General features: G+C 44.6%; 1 protein-coding gene and 1 long non-coding RNA gene across 3 annotated transcripts; one reads left to right on the top strand and one right to left on the bottom strand.

Annotated features, from left to right (window-relative positions):
- Nucleotides 1–1,900: 1,900 nt before the first annotated feature.
- ttc39b (tetratricopeptide repeat domain 39B) lies at nt 1,901–27,398 on the top strand. 2 transcript variants are annotated; one of them, XM_066720694.1, is made up of 19 exons: nt 1,901–2,308; nt 10,426–10,460; nt 15,753–15,857; nt 17,182–17,313; nt 17,430–17,506; nt 17,950–18,017; nt 18,384–18,448; nt 19,068–19,173; nt 19,510–19,575; nt 20,228–20,336; nt 21,302–21,369; nt 21,475–21,534; nt 21,745–21,906; nt 22,111–22,202; nt 22,578–22,698; nt 22,780–22,891; nt 23,084–23,201; nt 23,402–23,518; nt 23,851–27,398. In XM_066720694.1, the coding sequence occupies exons 1-19, from the start codon at nt 2,264–2,266 to the stop codon at nt 23,945–23,947; spliced, it is 1,755 nt and encodes a 584-aa protein (XP_066576791.1). In that variant the 5' UTR covers nt 1,901–2,263; the 3' UTR covers nt 23,948–27,398. The 2 variants fall into 2 exon arrangements, with proteins under 2 accessions (XP_066576791.1, XP_066576792.1); XM_066720695.1 differs by lacking the exons at nt 1,901–2,308; nt 10,426–10,460 and adding an exon at nt 14,100–14,167.
- Nucleotides 11,253–11,907, bottom strand: LOC136766287 (uncharacterized). The gene is made up of 2 exons (XR_010821717.1): nt 11,636–11,907; nt 11,253–11,501 (listed from the first exon to the last, which is right to left on the bottom strand). It is a non-coding gene; the product is annotated as an uncharacterized LOC136766287 (long non-coding RNA).
- Nucleotides 27,399–27,614: the final 216 nt, after the last annotated feature.

The raw sequence follows: 27,614 nt of genomic DNA, 5'->3' as shown, positions 1-27,614 counted from the left end.
CTGGAGTGAGCTGCATTGTGGGCGAGTTATTCTGGGTTTCAATCTGATATAAATCAACCATTGTGGATGATATTGTGTAAAAGAAAAAAGGGCAAGCAACACCCTGTGCATGATCGAGAATAACTTTCCTGGGTTTTGTCGGTCTGTAAAAGCTGTGACAGGAGTTGTTGAGATGGAACAATAATAACAATATTGAATTGATTTTAATAATTTGAATTAGTAATAATAGGCTAGTAGTAAATAATAATGATGATAACATTAAAACAATTGTAGAGGATAAGGATACTTAGACTAAGTTAGAGACTGGACAACGCTATGTGTCCTAGGCCTGTATGTTTCTGATTTGATTGTGTGGCGCAATCACTGTAACAGGAGTGATTGCACTATGTAATTAACTAAAGTAATACAAAAATGACTACAACAGATTTAGAAGTGAGTAGTTTTTCAAGATTTATGATTATACTGTAAATTACAGTATAGCCGTAAATCTCGAAGAAACTACTCACTTCTAAATCTTTTGTAGTCATTTTTGTATTACTTTAGTAAAATACATGTTAATTTGGATTCATATGTTGTTTTTTCTGACTTTATGTGAACGGAAAGACACAAATTTGCCCGTTTTCACATTGGAAACAGGTAAATTTCAAAATATCACTGTCCTGGTCACAAAAGCAAAGTTTGTGGGGAATAATAGCCATTTTCTACAGTTGCATAAGCAATTAGGAAATAACACTTACTACCCAGGAACAACAACAACAAAAAGTTACACGGTGTTGTCAGAAAGGAGTAATAATAATAATTATAATATTGTAACGTTTTAGCTTTTGCTTCAAAGAAACTAACAGCTCAGACAGGAGTAAAAGGACAACGAGCCCAACCGTGAGGGACACTTCCACTGCTGCTGTGAGTGGGACTCTTGGTGTTTTCCATTGATTAACAACCAATAATTATTTATCATATCTGTACAAAAGCACAAGCCCTGTGACGGGTATCAGGGTGAGCCGCTGTCCCAAGCCTGCTGTGTCACTACTATTACTACTGCTAATACATCTTCTATTACTACTACTAATGTTGCTTCTGCTGCTACTACTTCTACTACAATTACTACTTCTATTACTATTACTACTACAAAAACAACAACTACTACTATTATTACTACTAAAACTTCTACTTCAACTACAATTACTACTTCTACTACTATTACTACTACAAAAACAACAACTACTACTATTATTACTACTAAAACTTCTACTTCAACTACAATTACTACTTCTACTACTACTACTACTACTACTACTACAAAAACAACTACTACTACTATTATTACTACTAAATCTTCTACTTCAACTACAATTACTACTTCTACTACTACTACTACTACTACTACTACTACTACAAAAACAACTACTACTACTATTATTACTACTAAAACTTCTACTTCAACTACAATTACTACTTCTACTACTACTACTACTACAAAAACAACTACTACTACTATTATTACTACTAAAACTTCTACTTCAACTACAATTACTACTTCTACTACTACTACTACTACTACAAAAACAACTACTACTACTATTATTACTACTAAATCTTCTACTTCAACTAGAATTACTACTTCTACTACTATTACTACTACTACAAAAACAACTACTACTACTATTATTACTACTAAATCTTCTACTTCAACTAGAATTACTACTTCTACTACTATTACTACAAAACAACTACTACTACAAAAACAACTATTACTATTATCATTACCTCAACAACTACCACTTCTACTACTATCACTCCTACAACAACTACTACCAATACTACTTCTGACCATCATCATCAGGAAGACGAAGGAGTAGCAGCAGCAGCAGCAGCAGCAGCAGTCGCATTGGTTGGCAAATAACAGCCCGTTTCCGGGGCTCCAGTGCCCTGTGTGGGACGGACTTCAGGCCGCCTGTGAGCGCCCGTCTCGCCGCTGCGGTGGCTCCCTGTGGCGGACGCGTGACCGAGGGTGCGTCTGCGATGATATAACAGGGAGGTGTGTTAACAGCACATATTTCACAAGGAGGTGTGTTCATCAATGGGCATGTGTGCGGCTGGGCTTGTTAGTGACTGAATCCGGCGGAAAGCGACCATTCACATCCAGGGAAAGTGAGCCGCAGTGGAGCAGCAGTCCGGCGCCGCGACTCAGGGCACATTTACATGCATATAGACTGTCCTTGTGTTCATCCGAGGGTCATTCCCACTCCTGGCAAGCGCGGCTATGGCTTATGTAGGAAATGGAGCCGGCAGTCTCGACGTGGATGAGGTGAGTTTTGCATTTCTTAACCTCCTTCATTCAGTCACATTGTATCCGTTTCTCTTCCTCCAGCCGCCGCTTTGGCGAGATGCTGGTGCAGCTGCGGGGACTGTGTGCATGAGGGCCGGGGCGCCGGGGCTGCTCTGCTCCTGTATGATGATAACGGCAATGACATCCCAACTGTGCATCGAAAGATAACCGGGAAGCGCCGCCGCCAACAGAGCCCACAACTAAGAGTCTCCAAACTTAATGTGATACAGACGTATCGAGTCGCGAATGGAAATGTAATATAGACAATTACAACCCAAGCCTGGGCATGTGTCGTCGGAGAGGTTATATTTACTTTGTATCGTCCCCGCTTCCCCCCTCCGCAGTGGCTCACATGAAAAACAAATGTGACCGAAAAATGGTCTCGTAGGTCTGCGCAGATCTGCAGATCCCCTGCGCTCCCATTGGCGGAGCCGCGCAGATGTGCGGGCGTCTGCGAGAGAAGTGTCACAGTGTAGCCGCTCAGCGCTGTCGTCCGCACTGTAGCGGTGGTTATTACAGCCTTTATCTTCTCAGACACTTAATAACTGATGTAGATGATAGATCTCTATGGACACTGTAACCCGACCTTCTCGCCACAGTGTGCGCTGCAGTCTTGGGGTTTCGTTTTGCTCGGTGCAGGAATAGACGGTACAATAATGCCAGGTCCTACTATAGTGGAAGTGAGTTCTCTGTGCTTCTCATCGGGCAGGGGTTTGTTCCGGACCCTCAGCTAATCTCCAGTGTCCCTTATACTTTAATTTGAAGAGAAAACATTTCCATACATTGTGACGAGAAAGGAAGTGTGATGCCTTCACGTTAGACTTTATTTCCAGTTGCATGTTGGGAGCAGAATAACATCCTTCCCACTATGTCATGTCTGTGTAACTGAAGGTAACTAGTACAATACTTGTATTCCTCTATTGTACTCCCTGTGCATCTTAAAATATAAATTATGGTCCACATATGTATTATGTAATACTTTCTCAAGTGACTGGAAGAACATGAAGTACAGTGACTTCATTTTAATAGTCTACTTAAAACAATGCTGTGACAATAAATCATATAAAGTAAAACCCAGATCTACATGAAACAAACCAGTGAGGGGAAAGAATCGCAAAGGACAGAAAAAGTGCGTTGCCTGCTATACATTGGTTTGCAAATTCTCGAAAGATCTGTAACATCAAAGCTCTTTAAAATGCTCTGTGGTATCTTAATGTTCAGCCATCAGGCTTGATGATCTATGGACTAGTTGCTTTATCCTGTATTGCAGATATTACAACCACGCAGCAGACATTTGGTAAGATTGTACAGCAATTGATGACAAAGTGTTGGGCTTTTAGAAAATGGATCTCCACTCTCCATGCATTATTAATAAAACGTTTCCTCTATTGCATTAGTGTAGAGCTAAGCATGGGATCCGTAATAAAGGAACGTTCAGGGATTGATGTAGCTAGAAGTGACCGCTAACTTCCCCCACTTCTCTGTCCCCACATGTCCTTGCTGCATTTTATATATACATTAAGAACGTGTAATTTGCTGAATAAAGGCTGCAGTTTGCTGCTGTGGAGGTTTAAGGTGCTGATGTAGATGAAAATGTGCCTTGTAAGAAGACAATCTGTTCAGAGAGAGAGAGAGAGAGAGAAACAGAAATTAATTGCACTCAACATTTGTAAATGCGTGGGGTGGAGACAGGGTGGTAATCGTCTTCTACTCGATGAACATCAGCTTGGTGTGGAGTCGGAGTACACCCTCTTTCTAAAGAGCACATTACTGAGATTTACTGTTGTGTACTAAACAACAGCCTCTTACACACGTGTGAGTTGTATGTTTTGCTCAGTAGTGCTATTGACCTTTTCAAAATGCCGACTGAATCGGAGGTAGAATCCTGTGGGGAATGTCCCCGCTCCCCCAGCACCGCACAGCGAGAGCCGTCTGTTGAGACTGAGCTGGAAGGACGTTTCCAGGGGTTTCCTGTTACGGTTGTGTTGCTCTGGTCTTAAATGTTGGCTGCGTATCGTATTACTCCGTGTCCTGAGCGCGCAATGCACAGATAGGGTTGCAGGATGTCAAAATGTGCTCTGCAACATCACTGTTCTTAAATCTGCCGCCCCAGGAGAGTTCAGCACACCGTCTCTGTTCGCTTTTGCAGCAGGAGCCTCGTGCATCTCTGTTGAAACCCTCCAGGGCCCTAAAGACTTTGAGGAGACACAGGCTAGCGTGGAGAAAGCATTCATGAGTAGAATCTATTGGTTCATGGGAAGCCAGTGTATAAGACGGAGAAACTGCTCCCAGAAACCGAAAACACTACACAACACAAGACAACAGAAAGGTGTCTGCACTAAAATCAAAAGCCTGTTGTAATTCCAGCAGACGCACTACGGTATAAAACCTCATTCCTCGTTCACAGGCTGCGATTGACTCCTGTAGAGCTCAGCAATGCCAGCTGGTATGCATTTCCCTCCCGGCAGACTTCTCTACAAAGTGCAGCTTCCCGGTCAGTGTTGTTGCAGTCGTACAGCGTGTGCCGAGATGTAGTGCTGGGACGAAAACGCTGTTCTCGCTGTTTCTTCTTCTCTGTTATTCCCCAAGAGTGTGTTCACCATCCCTTCACTCTTCAAGCAGTGCAGATTAGTGAAGGCTAAAATAGCTAAGCATATATATATTCATATCTTTGTATGAGTGTGTGGTTTTGTCAGATTGTGAACTAGATCGGCGCATCGGTGTGTTTGTGTGTCTCATGGGAGAGATAGAAACTGCTGCCAGAGAAGTTTCTTAGGCTTTCTGGGGAAGGTCACAGCCACCTTGTTCTCCAGAGGCGAGCAGAATCATAGCCGGGGATAAGGTTTCCAAAAAGTCCCGAGTCTCAGACAGTATTGAAATTACTTCTGTAACTTTCCACAAAGTAAGAGGATGTTTCTAGGGGTGTCAAGGTGTGCTAAATGGTCTCATCCTCAGAAACCAGGTGGTCAAAGGGTATATTTAAGCTTTAGTGAATATCTTCCATATTGTAATTCTGTCTGTGTGTATTTATCTGTATACCTATACCCATACCCTTCAGGGTCCTTAACGATTCAGCAGCAACTACTTCATGACAAGTAAATATACGCCATTCATATTTTATAAGCCCAAAGCGATGCGTTTAGAATAGAGTGGGCTTTCAATCTGCTCTCGCAAGGAATCGACAGCACTTTCAAAACAGTGGTGACTCAGACTGCTTTATAACAGGTTGTAGACCTTTTCCCACCTCTTTTATCAGTGCCAAGTGCAAGCATGTACGATGTGTAATGAGAATGCGTCATAAATCCAGCATAATGGCACAACCTTTACTCAGCTTTTTGTGTCATTGCCTGAAGCGATGCGGCCCCTCCCTGTGCATAACTCGGACTCCTGTAGCGCCAATAATCCTGCAAAACCTGGTGCTTTTATGGTTCGCACGAGAGGAGAGACTTTCTCTTTTTGTTAACGTGCCGGGACACGAACCGGAACAGGAACTGCTAGGAGAGTAGGAGTAGGAAACTATCTGCAGGTGTATTTTGGAGATATGCTTCAGGTTATAAAACACTAGAAGCAGCATATCTCTGACACCTCTACAAAGCAAGAGTTGTTCTGCCATGAATGAATCAAATATGAAGCTATAATGCTTGGGAAGTGAGGACCACCTGAACCTCAACTGTTGTTAGAAGCCACTTCGACATACCACAACACAGGGCTATATTTGAACTAATTATGGCCACACAGTGCCGCTTCTGTAGCACAACACTCCCTAACTGTAGGTTGTCTGAACCTGTGTTGTGACAGTGCCGTGTTGGTTTTGTTTGTGGGTGGAGAAGATCGCAGTTTTTGTGTGTCTTCGTGGGTTTGAACTCTCCTGCATTTCTTCTCTCTGTCCTTTGCCAGTTTAAGCCAGTTCAGTGGATCCCTGGAACTGGTCAGAAAGCACAGTCCATTGACAGTCAATGTTTTTATTAATTTATCTGAGGAGAAACATTAAACCTCAGTCTCCAGCTTGCAGTGACTGATCATCGCTCTTTCTGGCAACCATGTGACCCTCGGTGGCTTTGTCTTTTCAGGACATTTGTTGCTGGGAACTGTTTGCTATGAAAGAAGAACAGATTGTTGCTGCACAAACATTGGTGTTTTATGGTCGAGCTGTTTGTTGTTTTTTCTCTTATTTTGTGTGGCAGGAATTTAAGCATCTTGTAAACGATTTTGAACAAATATTTGTCACAGAAGGACTATTTGTGCTTAATCATTGTAAATATTACTTTCTATCCCTCCTCCAAAAAAAAGAGAGAAACGGACGATTAATTAGGCCTTTCCTTTGATTTAGATGATGTGGCTTCAAATCGAATGCTTAGATACTGGTCTCTTTACATTAACGGATATTAATTAAAGTTAATGTTCTTGGAATGCAGTTTAATTACGGAACAGATTCTGTCCATGAAAGCTTTTGTTTGGCTGTTTTTAATTGATTTAAACATTTCTTTAAATTAAACTATTTGCTGACCCCTGTCGTTTTTTATTTCTCGTGCCTGCTAAGTGCTGATTACCAGTGAAATGAATTCACAAATCAAGGCGTTCTCGTATGCACAGCAGCGGCCATTTCTAACCTTTACAGATTCCTGTGCGGTTCTGTCGGTGCCTGCTGGTCGGAGCCGGCGGACCGCTGTGCTTGTGAGGCCGGCACTGCATTGCCTGAACCGTTGCCACGTTGTACGGGACTGTGCCTTCCTTTGCCGTGGACAGAGACGTTTCCCTGTTGTTTCACGTGTGATGTTGACCTAAACAGGGAGACCTGGATTTCAGTGGCGATTTGATAACTTGAAATATGTTCTGAAGGGAGCAGTTAAACACAAAACTGCCGTCCAGGCATGCGTTAGGCAACGTGCATTTGTTAAGTCGGTTGGAGTTTTAATCCGGCACGGGGCCAGGCAGGGAAACCATCCTATTTGATCTCGTAGGAATGTTTTATTTCATTTTAGTAAGTGTCGTAAAACCTCTTTGTGGTGCTCATGTATATGTTTTTGATACGTATTTGTATTTTTTTGCAAAAATGTACAGTAATAGAGATTCAGTAGATATACTTGTCTGTCATCGAGTTCTTGTTTTCAGTCAGACACTTCACCACCCCCCCCAACCAGTCCACTTCGGAGTATTTTGAGTTTTGAAGTACAACCGGACAAACAAGAATGCGTCGTTTTAAAGTTCAACGCATTCTTTTCTGCCGCTGATCAAATGCCCTGAGTTTGGAGCTCACATTCCTCTGAGATTCATGAAAAAGGGTAAATTAATTTGCACATTTCTCTGCAGCACAGGTGGTTTCATAACGCATCGTGTTACCCGAGAAAGGGGATTGACAAAGCCTCTAGCTGACAATAGTCTTTTATAACTGCAGAATGGTCTTGAGATATGGAATCTCAGGAAACCCTGCAGAGACAGCCTTGAAAGTGAACTCTACCCTCTGTATAGTGACATCTCTATCGTCTATACTTCTATTCTGCATTTTATCAAAGAACACGGTGTTTCTCCGGCATCACTGCGCTGAGGTGACAGCAATGCCCCTCTGCTCGGCTGACGTGTTCTCTGGCCTCCCGGCAGCCTTTTGGAAAGGAAAGGGGATGCAGGGTTCGGCAGTCCAGACGGATCTGCAAAACCCCCCGTTACCTCGGCTCAAAGGCGAAGCGGAGGTGCGATGGGCTGCCGCTGTGAAAGTACACAGCCTGTGGAACAGCTTGCGAGATGCAGACTTCGTGGTCTCTCTGCCAGAGCCCGTACGTGGTTCAGAGCAAAGCACTTGGCTCTCCGGACGACTGCTCGAGAGCCCAAATCCCCTTATGATGTAATTGGGGCAGGACCAGAGACGTGGCTAAGTAGCCCTCTGCGTTCCCGCCGGGCAATAATGAAATCTTGGAAAAGATCACAGACTAGCGACGACCTGACCTCTTTCAATAGATTGTCAAGAGGTGAAAGGCAGGCTCATCCAAAAACACATCTAGCGTAACGCCTCCCTTTCACCCTGGGAGAGACCATGCCAATAGGAGCCAACCAGGACGTGGGACTCAAGCACCCTGCTGAATGTCCCTCCCTAAGTGAATTTTAAGTGTGTTTGGATCCTCCCCCGTTACTTGCTCTGCAATACAGTGTCAGACAACAGTGTGTCCAGCTTGGCAGAGCTATACAGCAGACCTGCGCCATTAAAAGGTTTTTAAATATACATCAACTGACAACAGCCCGTTAAAAAGGTTTACTGGAACGGGCCGGTGCTTCGAAACTGAGCCCAGCCAGCCAGCCTTGTTTAAGTGCCTCTCCTTAAATCAACTAATCTGCTTCATCTCGTTAAGAAGACCTCGTGCTACATTAAAACTCTATTGCCGTTAGTGTTTTAAGCCCCTTGCAGGGCTTTACTGGAGCCCGCCTACTGCACAGGGGCCGGCGGTAAAACAAGACATTTTAATTGCTCGTCAAGGAACGTCGATACTCTGACGCCCAGCGCATTGATCTGGAAATCGGAGGCACCGTCCGGCAGCACGAGTGATGGACGAGGCTGGTCATCGGTGTAAATCATGACTGTGCTGTGTAGAAACCCCATTTCATAGTGAAGCTTGCCATATGTGCGTTGAATGGTGTGTGCGTGTATTTGAGTGTGTGTTACCTGCTTTCTTTGGTTTAAAAACAAACAAAATAATTTCTGCCTCATTTCAAGAGGGACGACAGGGGAAGTCCCACCCTCACTTAGACAGATCTGTGCTAATGCTGCAATGGCTTCTGGGTACCTTTGCTGGGGCTTGTCGTCGGGCTGTGCGCAGGTCACACTTGTTCTGTGTTTGTCAGGAGAAAGTCAATACCTCTGCTGGTTTGCTCTGTGACTGTATGCCGTGTGCTAATGTCAGCTGGAGCAAAGTGCATCGAGCACACGCTGCACACACACCCACGCCATGGCTTTAGCCCTGCGGGGAAATGAGCGCTGGCACAGTTGGCACATTGGTCACATCTGCAGCTTTCTCTTTGTCGTGTCTGTAGTGCAGGACACTGCTTTGCACTGCCTCAGTTTGTAGCATATGCTGTAGTGCTGTCTGAATCACAGTTTGTATCTTATAATATTGTCAGGTTCTATTTATTGTCATTCTATGATCTATAGTGTAATTATATATATATTTACACATTGTTATCCCAGTAACTTTCTTTTAAAGGTATGAATCTGTAAATATGTGAATAAAAAGTCTTTGAGAGAGACGTGTGACTGGATACCAAAGTTTACAACAATTGCCTGGTGACAGGAGACATTGCGAAGGAGAAGTGTCATAGATCTTCATCATTACCCTGTTTAAAGAGATTCTTGTAAATGCCATCTGATACCATTGAGGGGGGGCTGCTCCGTGACTGTCATGGCAGACACTGATATTGCGTGTGTGGGCAGTGCGTGTTGTCAACCACAGCTCTGTGTGTGTGAGTTGATCGCTCATCGCTTCATCATCCTGCCACTAAAACACCCAGCCAACAGGAAGTCATAATCCAGTCTGTCTGCACCAGGCAGATGTATGCATGCTTTCGAATGTAGCAGATGCTGAGAAACCGGGGATTGCAGCCCCAAGAAATGAATAATAATAATAACAACACTGGTACAGTCTGAACATCACTACCCTTGTTCTCTATTCTACACTTCTGACAATATACCCTAGCATTGTGTTTGCCTTTTTTATTGCTTCCCCATATTGTTTGGATGGAGAAAGTGAGGAGTCAACATAGACTCCTAGGTCTTTCTCAAGCATTACTTCATCTAGATCTGTTCCTCCCATAGTGTAATTATAGTGGACATTTTTGTTACCTGCATGTATTACCTTGCACTTGTCCACATTGAATTTCAATTAAAAATGTTTGTAAAATGGTGATGCTAACGTCTCCATCAAACAGGCGGTGACCCAGATACACATTTATTTATTTTTATTTTTAAACCGTGCCCCAGAAAACAGTATGAATTGGTGTGCCCTTTCTGGGGACAGCAGGCACAATACACAGAGTGTGGGGGCTGTGAGCAGTGTGTCAGAGAGGATACAAAGGCTGTATGTTTTTAACCCTTTTCTCTCTGTCTCTTTCAGGAGAGCTTTGAGGATGCCTTTGATCGCATTCCCATGTAAGTACACCTGGGATATTTTGTCCCCTCTTTTTAATAGCTATTTTTCACACCTTGAAACTTGTGGGAAAAACACTAACAGCTACAGGGTTGTCTTAAGCTGTGACATGTTGGTCACCAAATCATATTTTGGTAACGCAAATTTGGTTGTGACGCAACCCTGCATTTCTTTTTTTTTATGATTTGAATGAGTTCTGTTTGTTTCGGGACAAGCAGCAGCCAATGAGGAGTGTGTATAATAGGGGTGGAAAATGCAGACTAATACTAAATGGTTGATATGAAGAAAATTGATCTGTCATACTTTGATTTCCTGTTTCACGGCTGAGACTTCCTGCATTCCTAGGAACAGAATCTTGTATTCTGCAGAAAGTAAATTGGTTTATAAAACATTGGTGCTTTGCTTTCTGTACAGTAGCTACCTGGCAGTCATTCACACTGAACTGTTTCTGAGCTGCACTCCAGGGCTGGTCATTAATGGAGCTTGGCTCCTCTCTGTAAATTGGCCTGTGTGGGCTTGCCTTGTTTTTCTGAGAGTAACTCACTGCAGGGATTTGCGATTCGTTACTTGCATGTTGCTCCACCTGTCACACACACACACACACACACACATTATAGCAGCTGTTTTAATTAATTTTTGTATTGCTTTGTTTTATCTAGATGATCTCCAGACAGGTTGTTGTTGTTGTTATTGTCAGATAAGAGCTTCACCCTCAAATCTCCAAGAGCAATGCAGTGCAATGGTTTGTGCACAAAAGCACAATCTGCTGGACACATAGTTAATCAACACACAAGTAATATGTTGTATTTTAATTCATTAGTGCAGAAAAAGTTCAGTTGAATAAATCAGAAATCTCCAGAACAAAGAAACTAACACTGGAGTAAAAATGCCAGCGTCTCGCACACAAGAGATGCTTCTCTTCCCAGTGCGTCGCGTTACCAAGGGGTCGCTGCCTTCGCCACTTCACAGCACGAAGGAAAGTCTCCGGTGTCTTTCAGTGCCTCTGTCTCCAGGACCTCCTGCCTGCCTGGGCTTCGGTCAGGCTGTGTGGTAGAAATGAGTCACTCCAGTACCGGGCAGAATTCAGAACCTGTTACACTTTGACCAAATCAAAACCTGATGGCACGACCTGCAAACGGTGCTTATTTTACTACCATTAGACAATATATAGTCTAACCTGCAGCTGCAACAGGGGAGCAGACCCTGCACTTCCTCCCTCCTGCATGTGTTGCTCCTGTCGATCGACGCTCTTCTGTGCCTTGGAGTCCCGGCCATAGTCTTGACTACCGCACTGGCGAAGCGCGTTCAGACCTGCCTCTAACCGCGGCGGTCCCCGGCTCACCGGTGTGAGAGAGTGTGTGTGCTGAAGCCCAGGGCGAATGAGTGAACTTCCCAGGCAGAAGTGGAGTTTATTTCAGTTGTAATAAGATCCTGAAAGTGACATGTATGCTATTTCACACTCCACACCTCAGCAAGTTCCTACATGACATGAACGTGTGGTGGGTTTGGCGCTAGACAGGTGGAGCCGTGTCTTTACAACAGGGAGTGACTTGTAACTAACAGGCAGCTTTGTATGTGATTTGATACACCAACAATCAGGAGTATGCTGATCCAGACTGCTTCTAGTAGTGTAGTTTTTTTAGTTTTAGTTTTTGTTGTTGTTGTGAAGTCAAACTATCTTGTCTGTGGAGCCCTATATGGTAAGATGCCTCACTAGATGCCGATAGATTAATGGCTTTTAATCATGCAGGGGATTTTGTAGGTGACTGGAAATGCCTTATGCCTCTGATTATTGGATGAGAAGACCGCCTCCTCTTTCTAGGATCTGAGAGGGGGGTTATTGTGAAAATATGGTGATGTGCTATGAATTACAAAATCTCTTCCTGTGACAGATGGCAAGCTTTGTGCTCCAAACAGACTGAAATGTTCAAGGTCTTAAGCATTTCCAGGGACTCTGGTCGGTATAGGACGACTCTCTGATGTATGGAGAATGAGGTCAGACTGCATTAGCAGGGCGGCAGTGTAAAGCTGTAGCGATGCGCTGGATACGCCACAGGATGCTCGATCTGCAGATTTGTCAAAGTGTCAAGTTAAGCAGGCTAAAGCGGAGTCCAGAATGCCATTCTTCTTGTCCACATGTTCATATGCACCTAGGAGCAGAGGACATGCAATTTCTATGTCCTAGAATCAGTACATGTTAAGTTATGGTCACTGATCTTTGAGGAAACATGTTGAACCGTTAAAAAATCAAATCCCTGCACAAGGTACATCGTAGGGAAGTTTACCTTTCCACAATAATCCCAACACTTGAGAGCGAGAGAGAGAGAGATGACGTGTCTTTAATCTGCACTCAGAGGACTCAAAGAGTGAGAGCAACTGAACTCCCTGTGTGTTGGGAAGGTCTCTGGTTGAGAAGGTCACAGAGGAGGCTTCTTTGGCCCGTGTTTTTAATCGCTCCCTCTGCCAGACCCTGTGAAGTTCCCTGGTGAATCCGAGCACAACCCACCCCCTTTTTAAAGCCCTTGACCTCAAGCTGTCGGTCAGACCCTGCCAGTCCAAGGAGCTGTTGGCATCGAGAACATGTGACACAGTGGCCGCCACCTCATTATAAAACATAGCCTTCTAAGAAAGAAAAAAGCCAAATAAGATGAGGTGGTTGTTGGGCTTTTGTAGTTGAGCCCAGACTTCTAACAAAAGCATAATTTCCCCATAATAATATGTAGCATTGTTTATATTGACCAAGTAGTTGATGTTTTGAATGCTTGATCTTTTTGTTAGATCAGTGTGACTGCATTTCACATTTAGGGAGATTTGTGGGACTAAAATTCAGATTAGTCAGTGCAGGCCAGCACATGACACCGATATATTGTACCTCACAGGCAGCCAGTGTCATTAATGATCCCCCACCCCCCCCTCACACACACACACACACACACACACACACACACACACAGAACAGCTTGGCTGCTGTGAACATGCATCACTGGAGCGAGAGAGAGAGAGAGAGAGAACAGGGCTGTGCGTTTGAGAGAGATGGCCACCATTGATTCCACAAATCACTCGGCCTGTGGCTCTGTGTCAGTGGGACTAGGCTATACTTCAGGTGGTTTAGTTCCATTTATTGTGTGAACGTGTGTGTGTGGTGTGTGTGTGCGGTGCTTCCCTTTTCTGTCCTGCCTTGTGCTTGTGAATCGAGGCCAGTGAGGGAGGGAGGGAGGGAGGGAGGGAGCCGCTCGCTGCGGCGCTGCGGGTCTCCCAGTACCCCCCCCCTGCTGGGTGGCGGCTCGAATCAGGGGCAAAGCTGCTGCGTCCCGCCGGTCAGGGCTTTTGAATTAGGATCTGTGTGTTGCCTCTCGCTGCTTGTGAACTTTTCTCTGGCTCATTAGCTCTCCAACTAGTTGATTTTAAAGGAGGGATGGGAGAGAGAGAGAGAGAGAGAGAGAGAGAATTGCTCTCTCTCTCTCTCTCTCTCTCTCTCTCTTTCTATTTCTAGCTCGCTCTCCCTCTCTCTGCTCTGCTCCCTCCTCCCCCTTTTTCTCTGACACTTTCACTGGCTCCCTCCCTCCTTCTTTCTCTCTCTCCCTCATGGGGCACCAAAAAAAAAGAATAAATAGATTTATGAAAAATTTGCCCTGAGGAGCATACGCTGACCACAGCTCTGGATTCTAGAATACATTTGGACATCCTGTCCCATCCTCTGAGTCAAGCTGTAAGTACGAGCTCCTTTTAAATGGCACAGTGGAAGGTATTTGTGTTGATCTGTGCTCGGGCTTGTGTGCAGGTGACTGGCTGCGGTACCTGAATACATAGTTTCATTTTTGTCCGCAGGCAGTTATTCTTTTGCCCGACACTGTAAATGTTAAAACTGATCTAGTTTAATCTGGGATGGAATTGGTGTCCCAGATAATATAGGATAGGTTGTGGTAGGTTGAGGCTGTTACTCCCAGATTACATTTTACAAGCTAAACTGTGATTTCTAAATGTGTGTGTGTGTGTGTGAGTGTTTTTAAGAGTGTACCAGATAAGGCTTAAAGCTCCTAACGCATGTTGTGCGGAGTCCTTGATGTCACATTCAGATTGACGGAGCGGGGACGGCCGTGGCACAGGTTGTGTGTTGACTGTTGAGCAGGTATTGTCGGTGTCTTGTGGCGTATGCTGCAGACGGCCGCTTGGCAATGCGGAGTTACTGCATTTTTATTTCCCTTCTTTTGATCGCAGCTATTTTTAGCCCCCCTCCTATGAGCAGTGTGCAGCGCAGACTTCACATCATTACTCTGCTCTCAGTGTGCGTGTGGGGCTGGTTAATATCGCAGAGGGATCGCACCGCTCCGCTCAGGTGACTGGCGTGATCGGCCGGGCGCTTATTTTCTTTGTGCGTGACTGCGGGAGAATCCTACACGTCGGGCATATAGGTTATGATCCCCTTGGCTAATTTGTTCCTAAGAGTAGGACCAGGGCAGCTGAGAACGTGGGACAGCTTGCTGGAGTGGAAGAAGGGAAGAGAAAGAGGTTGATAACAGTAGAAGTGGGTGTCTGACTTACATTGTAACACTCGGAGAGGGAGATGGGTGACTTAAATTACACCTTATCAGCATCGTACCTTGAGATTTAATCCAGATAGCCTGATAGACAAGCACATTTACACTCCTGCACAATGGTTAATTCAATTCAGCTGGGTCCTCGCATCTTGTGGATCTGACTGACATGGATGTGTGGGGTGCTGTGTGTTAATTCACCAGCCTGGCCCTCCTGGACCCCGGGGACAGTGGTCCTGCTCAGACATTCATGTGCGGAGGTCTGCAGTGATGGCCTCCACATCAAATACAAGCAGGACAAAGGGGAAACAGCCTGGCCTCCGTTGTACTGCATTTAAATCTGATGGATGGGTTTTGCCTGAATGTGGCAAGTGTTTGGCAGGCACGGGATTTCTGTTGATTGTTTTGGTCCAAATACCTTTTAAGACCCATTTAAGCAATGGATTCTTTCCGACACAGTCTTTGCATTGAAAGAGTGACACTTGGTTTGATGTGATATTGTTCATTTTCTTCTACGCAAACTTTATCAGCATTTGTTTTGATAAATTGGAAGAAACCTCACAGGAACTGCATATTTTACGTATGGATTGTTATCTAGTATCTTTATATAACTACACTGAGCCAGTCCTACAAATAGAGCCACAGTGCATTGTAATACACAGTGCTGGGATTAAATTTGAGCACAATAGAAAACAGAGAAGATGGATTGAGTCCCCAAGGTCTCACCAGTTGTTTTTTTTCATCCTGCTTCTTTTTCAGGGCATCCAAGATGGATCTCAAGACATCCTTGGAGGAATGTGGCATTGCACTAAACCTCTTCCTGAACAACAAGTTCTCCGAAGCGCTGGACCTTCTCCGGCCCTGGTAGGCACTTTTATCTGCTATGGGGTAAACTAGACAGGTAGGGTGACCATGGTTTACTCATGGTGGATAAGGTGAGGTGCAGTTTGAAGGTGGAACGGCTTCGAGCTCCGGTGCTATAATTAGAGGACCCAGCAGCTCAAGGACTTTCGCCAGCCTTCGATTTTGTGCTCAAGAGCCAGACGAATGGGGCCGTTTATTACTCGGTGGGCATCGTAGTTAATCTCGACCTCTGGGCTGAGTGGTGTTCAAGGCTGAAAGCGTATGGGAAGCCCAATCAATGAGAACCTGTGACCCAAGAGCTGATTGAACTGGTGTGGCAATGAGGATTGTATGTCAATTACTCCTTTCCTCTTTTGCAGCATATTTTAGACCTTTGGTTTGGGTTGTCGGATGAAAAGAGTTCAGAGCACCCCACCAGCTGGAGAATGAATGGTTGTTGTACACATCTCTTCGAATATTGCTTTAATTTATCAATCAATCAATCAAACGTATATATAGTGCCTTGAATACAAAATAAAAAGTCTCAAAGCGATTTACAAGGAGAACAATTTAAATTTAGGTATGCATATGTTGGGTGATAAATCGGAAGAGTAATGGAGATGAAATGATCACCAGATTTAGAAACCTGTGTGTTTAAAATGAACTTTGAAATATATTGGATAAAAGGACAGTGAAAAGTGGCAGCGTTTGACTAACAAATATAAATGCGCAGAGCTAATGTTAATGATTGAAGGGGAAGCATCTTGCAAAGGGATGATTAGTCTGCTGTCACCTTCATTCATAATTTAGGGAGTCCTGGGGCTGGACTAGATCAAGACTTCGACCCGACAGCCAATCAGAATGTCCAAACGTGTTACTGGAACCTGGTCTGTTTGCTGTAAGATAAAGGGATCTACTCAGAGAAAATCCAGTTTTGAACACCATGCTGGGTAGAGAATCGATGCTTCTGCAGTGGGAGGGTTCATGTCTGCCCATACATGTCTTGGATCCCCATGACCAGATAATTTTGCATCTTGTACTAGACCAACAGAAAAAAGGAACGATCACAGTAGTGTTTTTGCTTAATAAGATCAGAGTACAGGCTGTGAGTCCGACTCACAGATGAGCTTTCTGGATCTGTGTGATGTCAATTCCCATCTACCGCCAAGGAAGAGCGCCATCCCAATCTAGCATGTCCATCTCAGTGAGGAGCAGCAATACGGGACGTGTGTGCCCTTACAGCGGTGTGCCGTGTGGCTGGGCGCTGCAGCTGCTCGCCCTGGGAATGGGTGGGGCTCTAGGTTTTGCAGGCTGGTCTGACCGCGTGCCTGCCGCTATGTTTCAGGGCGAAGGAGAGCATGTACCACGCTCTGGGCTACAGCACCATTCTGGTCATGCAGGCGTGCATGACCTTTGAGCACCAGGACATCCAGACGGGCATCTGCACCATGAAGGATGCCTTGCACACCTGCCAAAGGTACAGGAGCTGTTGTCGGGCTGATCTGGGGCTCATACATTGAGTAACCCACATTGTGTTTGCTTTTTGTGCGCCTCCTGGCTGCCTGTGTCTGACTCCTTCTGTTTGGTGTGCAGGTTTCGAAAGAAGAACACCGTGGTCGAGTCCATCTCCAATTTTGTTTCCAAACAAGCATCGGATCAGCTTAAAGAAGGTAAGATGTTTCCCCTTTAACATAAATAAATAAACACGCTAGTTTATTTGTCTGCAGATGTCAAATGCGTGGCTGGTTTATTGAAGCACCGTGTCTAGAACCTATTGGATTTGCCATCAATCTGAACTGCAGGAGCCAATTAAGCTGATGTTGGGATGTGAAAGGGGAGGTTGTAGCTCTATGAAATATTGCTATTGGCATCATTACACGTGGACCATAGCTGGGAAAAGCCAGTAGCAAAGATTGTCAGAATGGGGTTGCTGCTCTTGGGCTAGGATGTCATCATAATTCAGAAGGGAGGGAAAGGTCTTGGTGCAGATTTGAGCCTGTGTAAGGTTTCCAGTCCCTGGCACTCGAAGTTGTAACATTCCTGATCCGTAGTAGTGGCTCATGTCTGATATGCGAGTCCCTGAGCTACAGTGACCAGTGTTGTTTGTGTGCAGAGGAGATGCACGCGGAGATCTGCTACGCTGAGTGCCTGTTACAGAAAGCAGCCCTCACCTTCGTGCAGGTAAGACTCTGAACTTCCTTTCTTCTGACCGCCGGCTCCACAAACCGCGCTTCAACACGACTTTCGCCACAGAGCTTCTGTCGACGCTCTTTCATCTTGGCCAGTGTGGTCTAAAGATCATGTGTTGTTTTTGTCTCCCCACAAACCACTGAAAACCAAAACACAAACTATTGAAAAGGCTTGTGATATGATTGTGCCCCGTCTGGTTTGTCTTAATCTCAGCCAGGACAGAATGTGTGTAAAGTCTTATGACGGAGGGTGACCCAGTGTGATGGACAGTAATATTCCCTCTCGTGTTTAAGGCACAGTCCTGGTTTATTCTCTCCATTTGAATTGTCATTTTCTTATTTTTATTTTTTTTGCCAGGATGAAAATATGATCAACTTTATCAAAGGGGGCCTTAAAATCCGAACGAGTTACCAAATCTACAAGTGAGTGACTTTCTTCTCTGTTGTCCTGTATTTTAAGAAGTTAAAGGCCATCTCTGGCAGTTCGCTACAGTGTAGCAACTGTGAACTTCAACCACATGCATGAAGGTTTAGGCGTATGTTTCACACAGTACCAGTAAGATCTCTTTGTGAAGCTGTATGATGTCGGGCTTTCTCCATCGTCCTTCCTGGTAAACCTGTGCTCCTGGGAGGGGAGAAAAGATCAAACCATACAGGAGCAAGATCCTTGTCTCTCCTCCCAGGAGTCCGTGATTCAGTCTGCCTCATTTTCTCCGGGCTAATTTTACCCCTGTTTCTGTTTTTCGTAACCGGAAGATCTGACGGCGGGGTGTGATTAAAAAAAAAAAACATCTTGAAAGCTAAATTAAGAGTCTGTTGAGAGAGCTTCAGGGTGTGATTTTAGTTTTCTAGTATTTGCATTTCCTTTAAAAAAAAAAAAAAGTGTTAAACAATACTTTCTGTGGTGGTAAACGCTGTCCTTTGCTGTCATTTATCTGCACATCCTACGCCACAACTTCTAGGTGAAAACCATATTCTAGAACATGAATAAACAATAAAATCTGCCTGTCTAATGCTTCCTCTCTTCCCTCCTCTCTGCTAGAGAGTGCCAGCAGCAGCTACACATGACTCAGGACCTGGCGGACAACAACGAGACCTACAGCCAGTTTGAAGGGGGCGTCAAGCTGGGCATCGGAGCGTTCAATCTGGTACGTGTTCACAGTGCACCTTCTCAGTGTGGACTGGCGAACCGGGCCCTGCCACAAGGCCACCTTGGGCAAAGTTAGGATTCATTAAAAAAATTAAAACACGCTGAATGAATCATGGATACCAGTGAGCAGGTTATTCACAAGAGAGGCACCGGAAATTCAGATTTATTTATTTATTGTCATCTTTATTAGGACTTTTGGATCCTCATGGATTTGAGGAGATTGTGTTCTCCACTTCCAGACTAGGAGTATATTAATCGATCCTGGCCAGTGCACCTCTGAACCAAGCCTCTGGCGCCTTTTTCTGAAGCCTCTCTCTCCCTCTCCCTCTTCCAGATGCTGTCCCTCCTCCCCGGAAGGGTCCTCAGGCTGCTGGAGTTTATCGGCTTCTCAGGGAACAGGGTGAGGGAGCGGTCGTGTTTCTCAGGATCCCTGAACGCACCCTAATCTCTAACACCATCACCTACACCTACAACCCCCTCAGCCCCCATGCCTGTGTTCCATATGCCTTTAAACAATATATACAACATTGCTAAAAACACAAATTAAAAAGCACAGATAGTGAAAAGGAAGCAGAGACAGGCCTGTTTGTAATTAGCAGCTAGGTCGTGTTGCATCGTGCAGTTTTTCTGATGCCAACATCTGCTCTGTATACTACTGGTGGGCGGGTATTGTGGAGAAATTGTTTGTTGGATATCTAGGGGTACTCACTTAATGTGGTGGGGTTTTGTGCTTTGACAGAGAGAGAGAGAGAACCTTTTCACTGGCTCTATTTATGTGCGCTGCTCCTGTTGCTTTACTATAGATCGTAATGTATAATTTTATTGGCACAATCTGGTCTAAACGCTCAGCACATGGACGTTCACTCCACCGAGAGTTGAGTATGACAGATGGGAGCCTTTATGAGGGCCCTTATATCACAGCAGCTGATTGTCACTCCGTTGCCTGCAGCACAGTGTCTGCCCATACTGTTAATAGGAGGCCTGGGCAGCGGGTTCTGGCAATGTGGAGAGACGGTGAAGGTGACTGGTCTGCGGTGTTTTTGCTCCTCCAGGAGTTTGGCTTGTCCCAGTTGCGAGAGGGAGCGGCCAGCCACAGTCTGCGGGCCATCCTGAGTGTGCTGACCCTGCTGATGTACCACACCTACGTCTCTCTCATCCTGGGTAAGAAACGCGCTCAGTGTTCCTGGACTTGCGTATAGCTGGGAATTGTGGTGGAGGATTTATTTTGGCAGATTTTATGGAAGCTCCTTTTGTACTTCCGCCAAACGAGCGATGCCACTTCTCAATATATTTTGCCGGGAGGAAGAGAGGAACTTGTTAATGTGGTGCGATAGACCATCAATGGCAGAGATAACAATTTAAAGTACTAGAGGCGGTTAGACCGGGACACCACAATCGCGTTAGTCGTCCGTGTTTTTGAAGGACATATCCTGCTGTGAGCAGAAAATAACTAATTTTATCACTAATTTGTTAATATATATTTTTAAACTTTAGATCTAGTTTTTTAAATTGCCAATTCAAAATCGTCAATATGTCGCAAATGTAAATGATCTTCCCAGTGTAATACTAGCGAACATTTCACGTACGATGTCTGACAGTCATCTGTAAATTATTGTTCTATCCAGTTTACAATCCATAGTGTAAATTTCAAATATATTTTTTTGCTTAGAATTGACCAGTATTATGGCACCTGAACTGCCAATCGACTGAACAGTGTGATTATAGAGGGGAGGAACACTGCCTCTGGTGGTGAGAAGATTGATGTCCTTCTCACTGAAACACGCTGACCTGAAATTTAGGCACAACCTGGTAATAAAAGACCAGACAACGAGAAGAGTTACAATCCGTATTTGTTTGCCCTCCTTATCTGGAAGGGCCTGCTCTCTGTTCGGAAGATGCTGTTAAGGTTTAATAACCCAGGAGGACAATCTGCTCTCCTTGGGCACACACTTCCAGTCTTCCCGTAGAGGAAGGTGTTCACATTAGCTACCATTCATTCGGTAGCTAATTAATACCAAAGTCCCACCCAGCTTCTAACATGGCTTGGCAGTTCGATTCAGACTTGTCCATGTTCCTTTGAGACCTAGAAATGAAATCTTTGTTTCCATATTCCTCCCGTCCTGTAGGCACCGGTGAAGGCAATCTGGTGGAAGCAGAGGCACTGTTGGAACCCTACCTCAACAAGTTCCCCAATGTAAGTGAAGTCCGACCCGTCTGTGGTCACCCCTGCCATCTGCATTGCTCTGCATTGAAACACACCAGACTGACAATTTTCCTTTTGTCTGTGCTTTCTACAAAGGGGTCGATTATATTATTCTATTCAGCCAGGATCGCGGTGCTTAAAGGACATTTTGAAAAGGTGAGTCAAGTTTAATTCTTGAGTCCCTATATTTTTAACTTGTAACATTTTAACACAATGACCATGTGACGCTGAAGGTCGGAGAGAAACGGGCTCTGGCCCTTTTAAACCCATTGACTACCTAGAATCCTTGAAGCATGACATTCAGTGCAAAAGCCTCATTAATCTCACTTGGGTAATATTTGTGTATTTCTCCCACTCTCCCCGCAGGCGGAGATGAAGTACCAGGAGTGCATCGCGTCCCAGCACGAGTGGAAGCAGGTCCACCACCTCTGCTACTGGGAGCTGATGTGGACGCACTCGTTCCAGCAGCACTGGCTGGAGGCCTACCGCTACGCAGACCTGCTGTGCAAGGAGAGCAAGTGGTCCAAGGTACGGCACCACACTGCGGCATGACTGCGGCCCCCGCTTCCTCTGGGCGTTTGAAATCTCTCCAGCAAGCGACCGTGTGGCGTCCCGTACCTCGAAGCACATGATCTTCAGCACATTTTGCTGTTGATTGGCTTGTCTGTTTAATGCTAGTGGTGTTGGAATAATGATGTCCGTCCATCTCTCTCTCTCTCTCTTGCTCTGCAGGCTATCTATGTCTTTCAGAAAGCGGCCATTCTCAGCATGCTCCCCGAGGACGAACTCAAAAAGACTGGGGAGAACGTGGTCGATCTGTTCAGGTGAGACGCCCATCCTGCCAACCTGCTGTGTCCTCTGGTCAGTCAGGGTTGTCCGGTCTCTGTCCCCTCACCCCTGATGTGCGAACGCCCGTCTCCTCCCCATCTCCTTCATATATGATTTTCATTGATCAACGACATGGCCAGGGGTGAGGGCTTGGCGGCCACGCAGGACTTTGAAGACCTTGGGTTGGTGGGATTGTCTCTCCCTTGCACGGGACAGGTCCCATAGTAGGAATGGGAGCTTAGAGTTCAGTCTTCATTCCTGTAACGTTTTGTGAGGAAATGTCTCTCAGGCAGTGGGGGTGTTTGTGTGCTTTCTGAAGTTATGTCATCATAAATTAATCCCCCCCGGCTCTCTGAATGTCTTGACTACAGGCAGGTGGAAGGGCTGAAACAGAGGATAGCGGGCAAATCCATCCCGACCGAGAAGTTCGCAGTGAGGAAGTCCAGGCGCTACTCGGCCCCTAACGTAGTGAAGCTCGTGATTCCTGCGCTGGTAAGTCCCGGTTTGGCGGGGGATGTTTAACATTAAGGAGTGGACACAGTCATTCTAATGGCTGTCCCGTCCCCCCAACAGGAAATGATGTACGTGTGGAACGGCTTCACGATTGTGGGGAAGAGAGCGGACCTGACTGAGGGCTTGCTGGTCACCATCGAGAAGGCTGAACAGGAGCTGAGGAACGACCCCGGTGAGTGCAGGAGCAGCGGCCCATGACAACTATTAAGTCTGCATGTGCTTCTTCTCATCGGAAGACCTTTTAAACCTGGTTGGTTGGTTGGTTGGTTGGTTGGTTGGTTGAAGGCTTCCAAGTGGAGATAGCCTTGCCGTAGAAGTACTTTTGGTGCCACCTCTTCAGTGTCTGCTGTTCCTTTCCTGTCAGATCCCACCATGTACCACCCCGATGACCAGTGCCTTGTTCAGATGTTGAAGGGGCTCTGTCTGAAACACTTGGGTCGCCTCATGCAAGCAGAGCTGTGCTTCACACAAGTGGTGGCTAGGTAACGGTCTCCTGTTGCGCTCTGAGGGTCAGGAGCTGATAACGCCTCGCTGAACGGCTGCTCCTTCTCTTTGTTCTGTTGCAGGTTGTTGAGAACACAACTTGAAAGGATTATGTGATTTTTCTGCTCATAAAAACATTTACAGCTCTTCAGCTCTGGGGATGGATCGGTTGCTAATTACCCTTTTGTTTTCCCTGCAGCGAGAAGATGATCAGATACGACCATTACTTGGTGCCATTTAGCTTGTATGAGCTGGGCCTGTTGTACAAACAGCAAGGAGACTTTCAGAAGGCAACCAGGTTCATTGAGAATGCAAAGTGAGTCACGTGCCCCTTCTGGCCTTATTTCAAACCTATTTATATATATATATATATATATATATATATAAAATCTGGGACCGTTGTGTAGAGGGAGTGCAGGATGTCATGAGTGTCTGTCAGTTCTGTGTGTTGAGGGGTGGAACAGATCTGACGGGTTTCCGGGCTCCACGCACAGGAAAAGGGACACCATGATTGGGGCAGTCGGTCACGGTGGGCAAAGAGATTACTAGGGGTGCCCTGGTTCCCACAAGGCCTATTCGGCCCCTATCACTTTCAAATTCAGGATACGGGGAGGGGAAGTTGTTTATCTCTTGTTGCTGTCATTGCAGACTGAACTACAAGGACTACTCGATGGAGTCCAGGCTGCACTTCCGGATCCACGCGGCTCTCAACAGCCTCAAGGGCTCCCCGGCCACCACCCCTTAGGAGCTTTCTGTGGCAAACAAAGCATCCCTCCAGGAGTGAACAAACAGGCCTGTCCTAAACTGTCCCCTTGCCCCAGCCTTTACTCCGGTTTTGTTGGTTTGTTTTTATACCTGTACATTTTTATTTTTAATTCCTGTTCTGTCCGGAATAGAAGCAGTAAACGGAAATGGAGGAAGAGGAGAGTTCGCTCGGGCCTTCAGTCCAACACAAGCATTTCACGAACGCACAGCGAGACTGGGGACGCACGGCTGCGTCGCGTTCCTAACACAGCTACATCATGTTGCACAACGCTAGGCACAACCGCTCCAAACAACAACAGCAACACACAATACTGTCACGGCTTTTCCGTTATTAATCGGAAGTGGAGGATGCTGGGACGGTAAGGTGAACCCCAGTTTCAAAGTGCCTGTGAACAGAGAGCTGGTTGGTGTCGTGGGAGAGGCGTTGTGTTTGGTGAGAGACTGACTGCGGATCACTTTCTCCTTTTAAAAAACAGCGCTGTCATTTGTTTAGAATATAAAATCAATTAGTAGTTGTGCCTTTGACCTGCAGTATGAATGCAGGTTAATAGACAAGTGCTACTTACAATTATTTCTTCCATTCATGCCCATCCTGGTCACTGTAGGTCCTCCATGGTTATTGACTACTATTGGCTGATGGTCTTTATAGTCCCTCTCTTCCCACCCGTACCTGCAGGACGAGCCGGGTTTTAAAAGCTGGGAAGGGTTAGTAAAGGCACATAGATCGTGATCGAAGACGCAGGCCCTTCATTCCAAAAGGCATTGATATTTACACAGTTTTTTTATTTTTAAACATCTGAGCTCTACCTGGCACACTTTTTAACACATCTGCCAGTTAACAACTTAAACATTGTGTGTTGGTCAGTGTTCTTTCATTACATGTTGACATCCACCTCTGTGGGACGTTCTACCTCTTGGACTCCCAACTGCGAGGTGTTCAGTGACAGAAATACGAGCAGTTGTGTTGTTGTTTTTCCATCAAAGGGGCACATCTAGAGTTTCTGTTGATTCCAATAGACGTCACCAACTTGAATGTATCTTCCTGTTTTTATACTTGATCAAATAAGTGTGTGTGTGTGTGTGGACTGTAGTGAGTCTTCCATCATCTTGTGCGTCTCATAAAACCTCACCATGCTTTCGCTTTGTCATACATCGGAATAATCCAAGGCAACAGTGCAATAATCCCTGCTGCGTTCGACGTGATACCTGTTCCTAATATGAAGTTACTGTGTCGTTTCCTTTTCTCAGAGGGCGTGACGCACTGCCGTGTGTCGCAGTGGATTTTCAGTATTGCACACTATATTCCCTGGGTGAGTTATTAAAAGATGGTCACTAGTGACTGCCAGAGAGATGTCCGTATTTTGTAATTGCAATGGTTTGTGTGTGGGAGTATTTACACACACACACACACGATCCTAAATCTTTAAACTACCAATGAAGCCATTTTGCAGTCCTGTATGGGGTTTTAGTGTCATCTCCTCTCTGTGCAATAGCCGTGAAGCAAGGGGACGAGTAAATAAGATAGACACTGTGATGTTCCTGCCAAAGAATGTCCCATTGTGAATCCACAAACACTACATCCAGAGAAGTGTCCTCTCCCCTTCACTGAGATATTGATATTTAAAAATAAGTTCCCAAATAAGCAAATAAAGGAGAAGACCACACACACAGCTCCTCACAGCTACTGCCGGGGAGAACAGAAATCTTTAAATAACTCGTCTTCAAAGTCTAGTTTTGTTTGTTCTTATCACCTTTTATCGTTCTATCCTTTTCTGTATATATAAAGGTAATCTTAAATCTGTGAGTGGTGACGTTAGGGTGTCTTAAGGTTGCAGGAAATAACTTGAAACACACCCTGATCGGTACCATGCGTCACAAACTAATATTTTTGTAACGTCAACCATAAAGAAAACAAAAACCTCTTAATTTAACACGCAATGTCTCCAAATGTAAATAGTTAAATAGTATTTTTTTCCAGTCTATCTTTATAGTGAGATACAATTATATAATGTATTAAAACATGTTACTGAGATCAACTATTCACTTTCAGTGGGAGAAATATTTTTGTTGTTATGCGAATAAATTAATCCTGAGCATAAACCAAGATTTTGAACATATATATAAACTTAAATATAATATATTCTGTTATTTATGTGAGGCAGTGTGAAGCTGCCTTCCACCCCTATCCTCTGTATGAAGACGGCACTGAAAACCATTTATTTTTACATTCCTCTTGTTAAAACGCACACTTTCCTGACAACAGGAGAGATTACTCTTAATTTCATCCGAGAGAAATGTCTCCCCTTGGTGGAGCTTTTCTGAGGAGCAGCTAGACCATTTAAACGTTGAACTCTATTTTACTATTAATTCATATATTACTGTGCACATTTTTGTTTTAGTTTTATCTGTATAAAAATAATTTAGTAAACATGTAAGCCTTATAATGCAGGACAAAGAGAACCAAACTCTCCATGTTTTCCATTCTTGTTTTTTTTTTAATTATGATTAATGTTTATGAACAATTCCTCCGGAGAGGAAGTCCGAGTCATGTGTCCACTTTGCGTTGAGGTGCCACAAGCTTTAAGTAGAGGCTTCCTTTACAGGCGTTGGACGAAGGAAGGTTGTGTCTTTAGCATTTAGTTTTCTTATACTGCTGAAGATCATAAATGACCACAATAAAAGCCTGAGTAGATTCGTAATGAAACAGTGGAGTTTTGGACTGTGGTTAAATATTGTAATTGTTATTTTTAAAGACTGATTGGGTGGTCAGCTGAAGAGGTGCATTTATATAATAATAATGATAATAATAATTCCCCCTCCCTAAGTTAGAAGTGCGAATATAAGAGTGGGGATTGTCTTTAAAGCTTTGAAGAAATCTCGTTGTTAATGATTTTTAAATCTGCGCTCTGGGACTGCTGGTCAGACCTCCGTTTCTCTCAGCTGCCACTAGAGGTCACTGTGAACTCAAACTCTCAAACCTCAGCTCTTTCTCATCATCCACTGCAATCTGCGTCGTCCAATCACATCCTTCGCATTAATTGTTCATCTGTTTATACTTCCATTCTCTTCAATATGTAAAAGATTTGTGTTTTTGTTATCTGAAAACTGGTATAAATTGTATATGTCCTATAAAATATATATAAATATTATTTTCTCCGTGGTACCTAAGATTTGACTGTTTGTTTATGTGAAGACCTGTACTGTTTTAGTTTTTTTTTTTTTTTCTTCAGGTTGAATCTGTTGCTTTTTTCTACAAGCAGAGTCTACATCTGTGTCCACTGCAGCTGCCTAACAGTGCCTGCTGTCTGTAGATCACATTTTGAAACGTACAAACCTTTTCAAGTGTCTGTATCAAGTGTCTGCTGAGCAGCGATGTGTAGAACTGCAACCTCATATTCTTAAACAATAAAGTCATGTGTTTGAATACTGAACATGACTCTCTCTTTCTTATTTCTTACACTCAACCTCAGTTTGTTTTCTGCACAGAAGTTAACTATAGTGTTTCACTGCTCCTGATAACCTAAAATAAGCCAAAGCACTAGGGGTCCTGCTCCACGATTGATTAAACTGTCTTGGGGTCCCAGGGCCTGCATACCAGGTGTAGTCAACCTACAATTCACTAGTTAAACCTCATCTGGAATACTGTG

The sequence above is a fragment of the Amia ocellicauda genome, chromosome 13 (genome assembly GCF_036373705.1).
Source record: "Amia ocellicauda isolate fAmiCal2 chromosome 13, fAmiCal2.hap1, whole genome shotgun sequence".
Taxonomy (NCBI): domain Eukaryota; kingdom Metazoa; phylum Chordata; class Actinopteri; order Amiiformes; family Amiidae; genus Amia; species Amia ocellicauda.
Note: the sequence above shows the minus strand (reverse complement) of the source record. Positions and strands in the feature narration are given on the sequence as shown.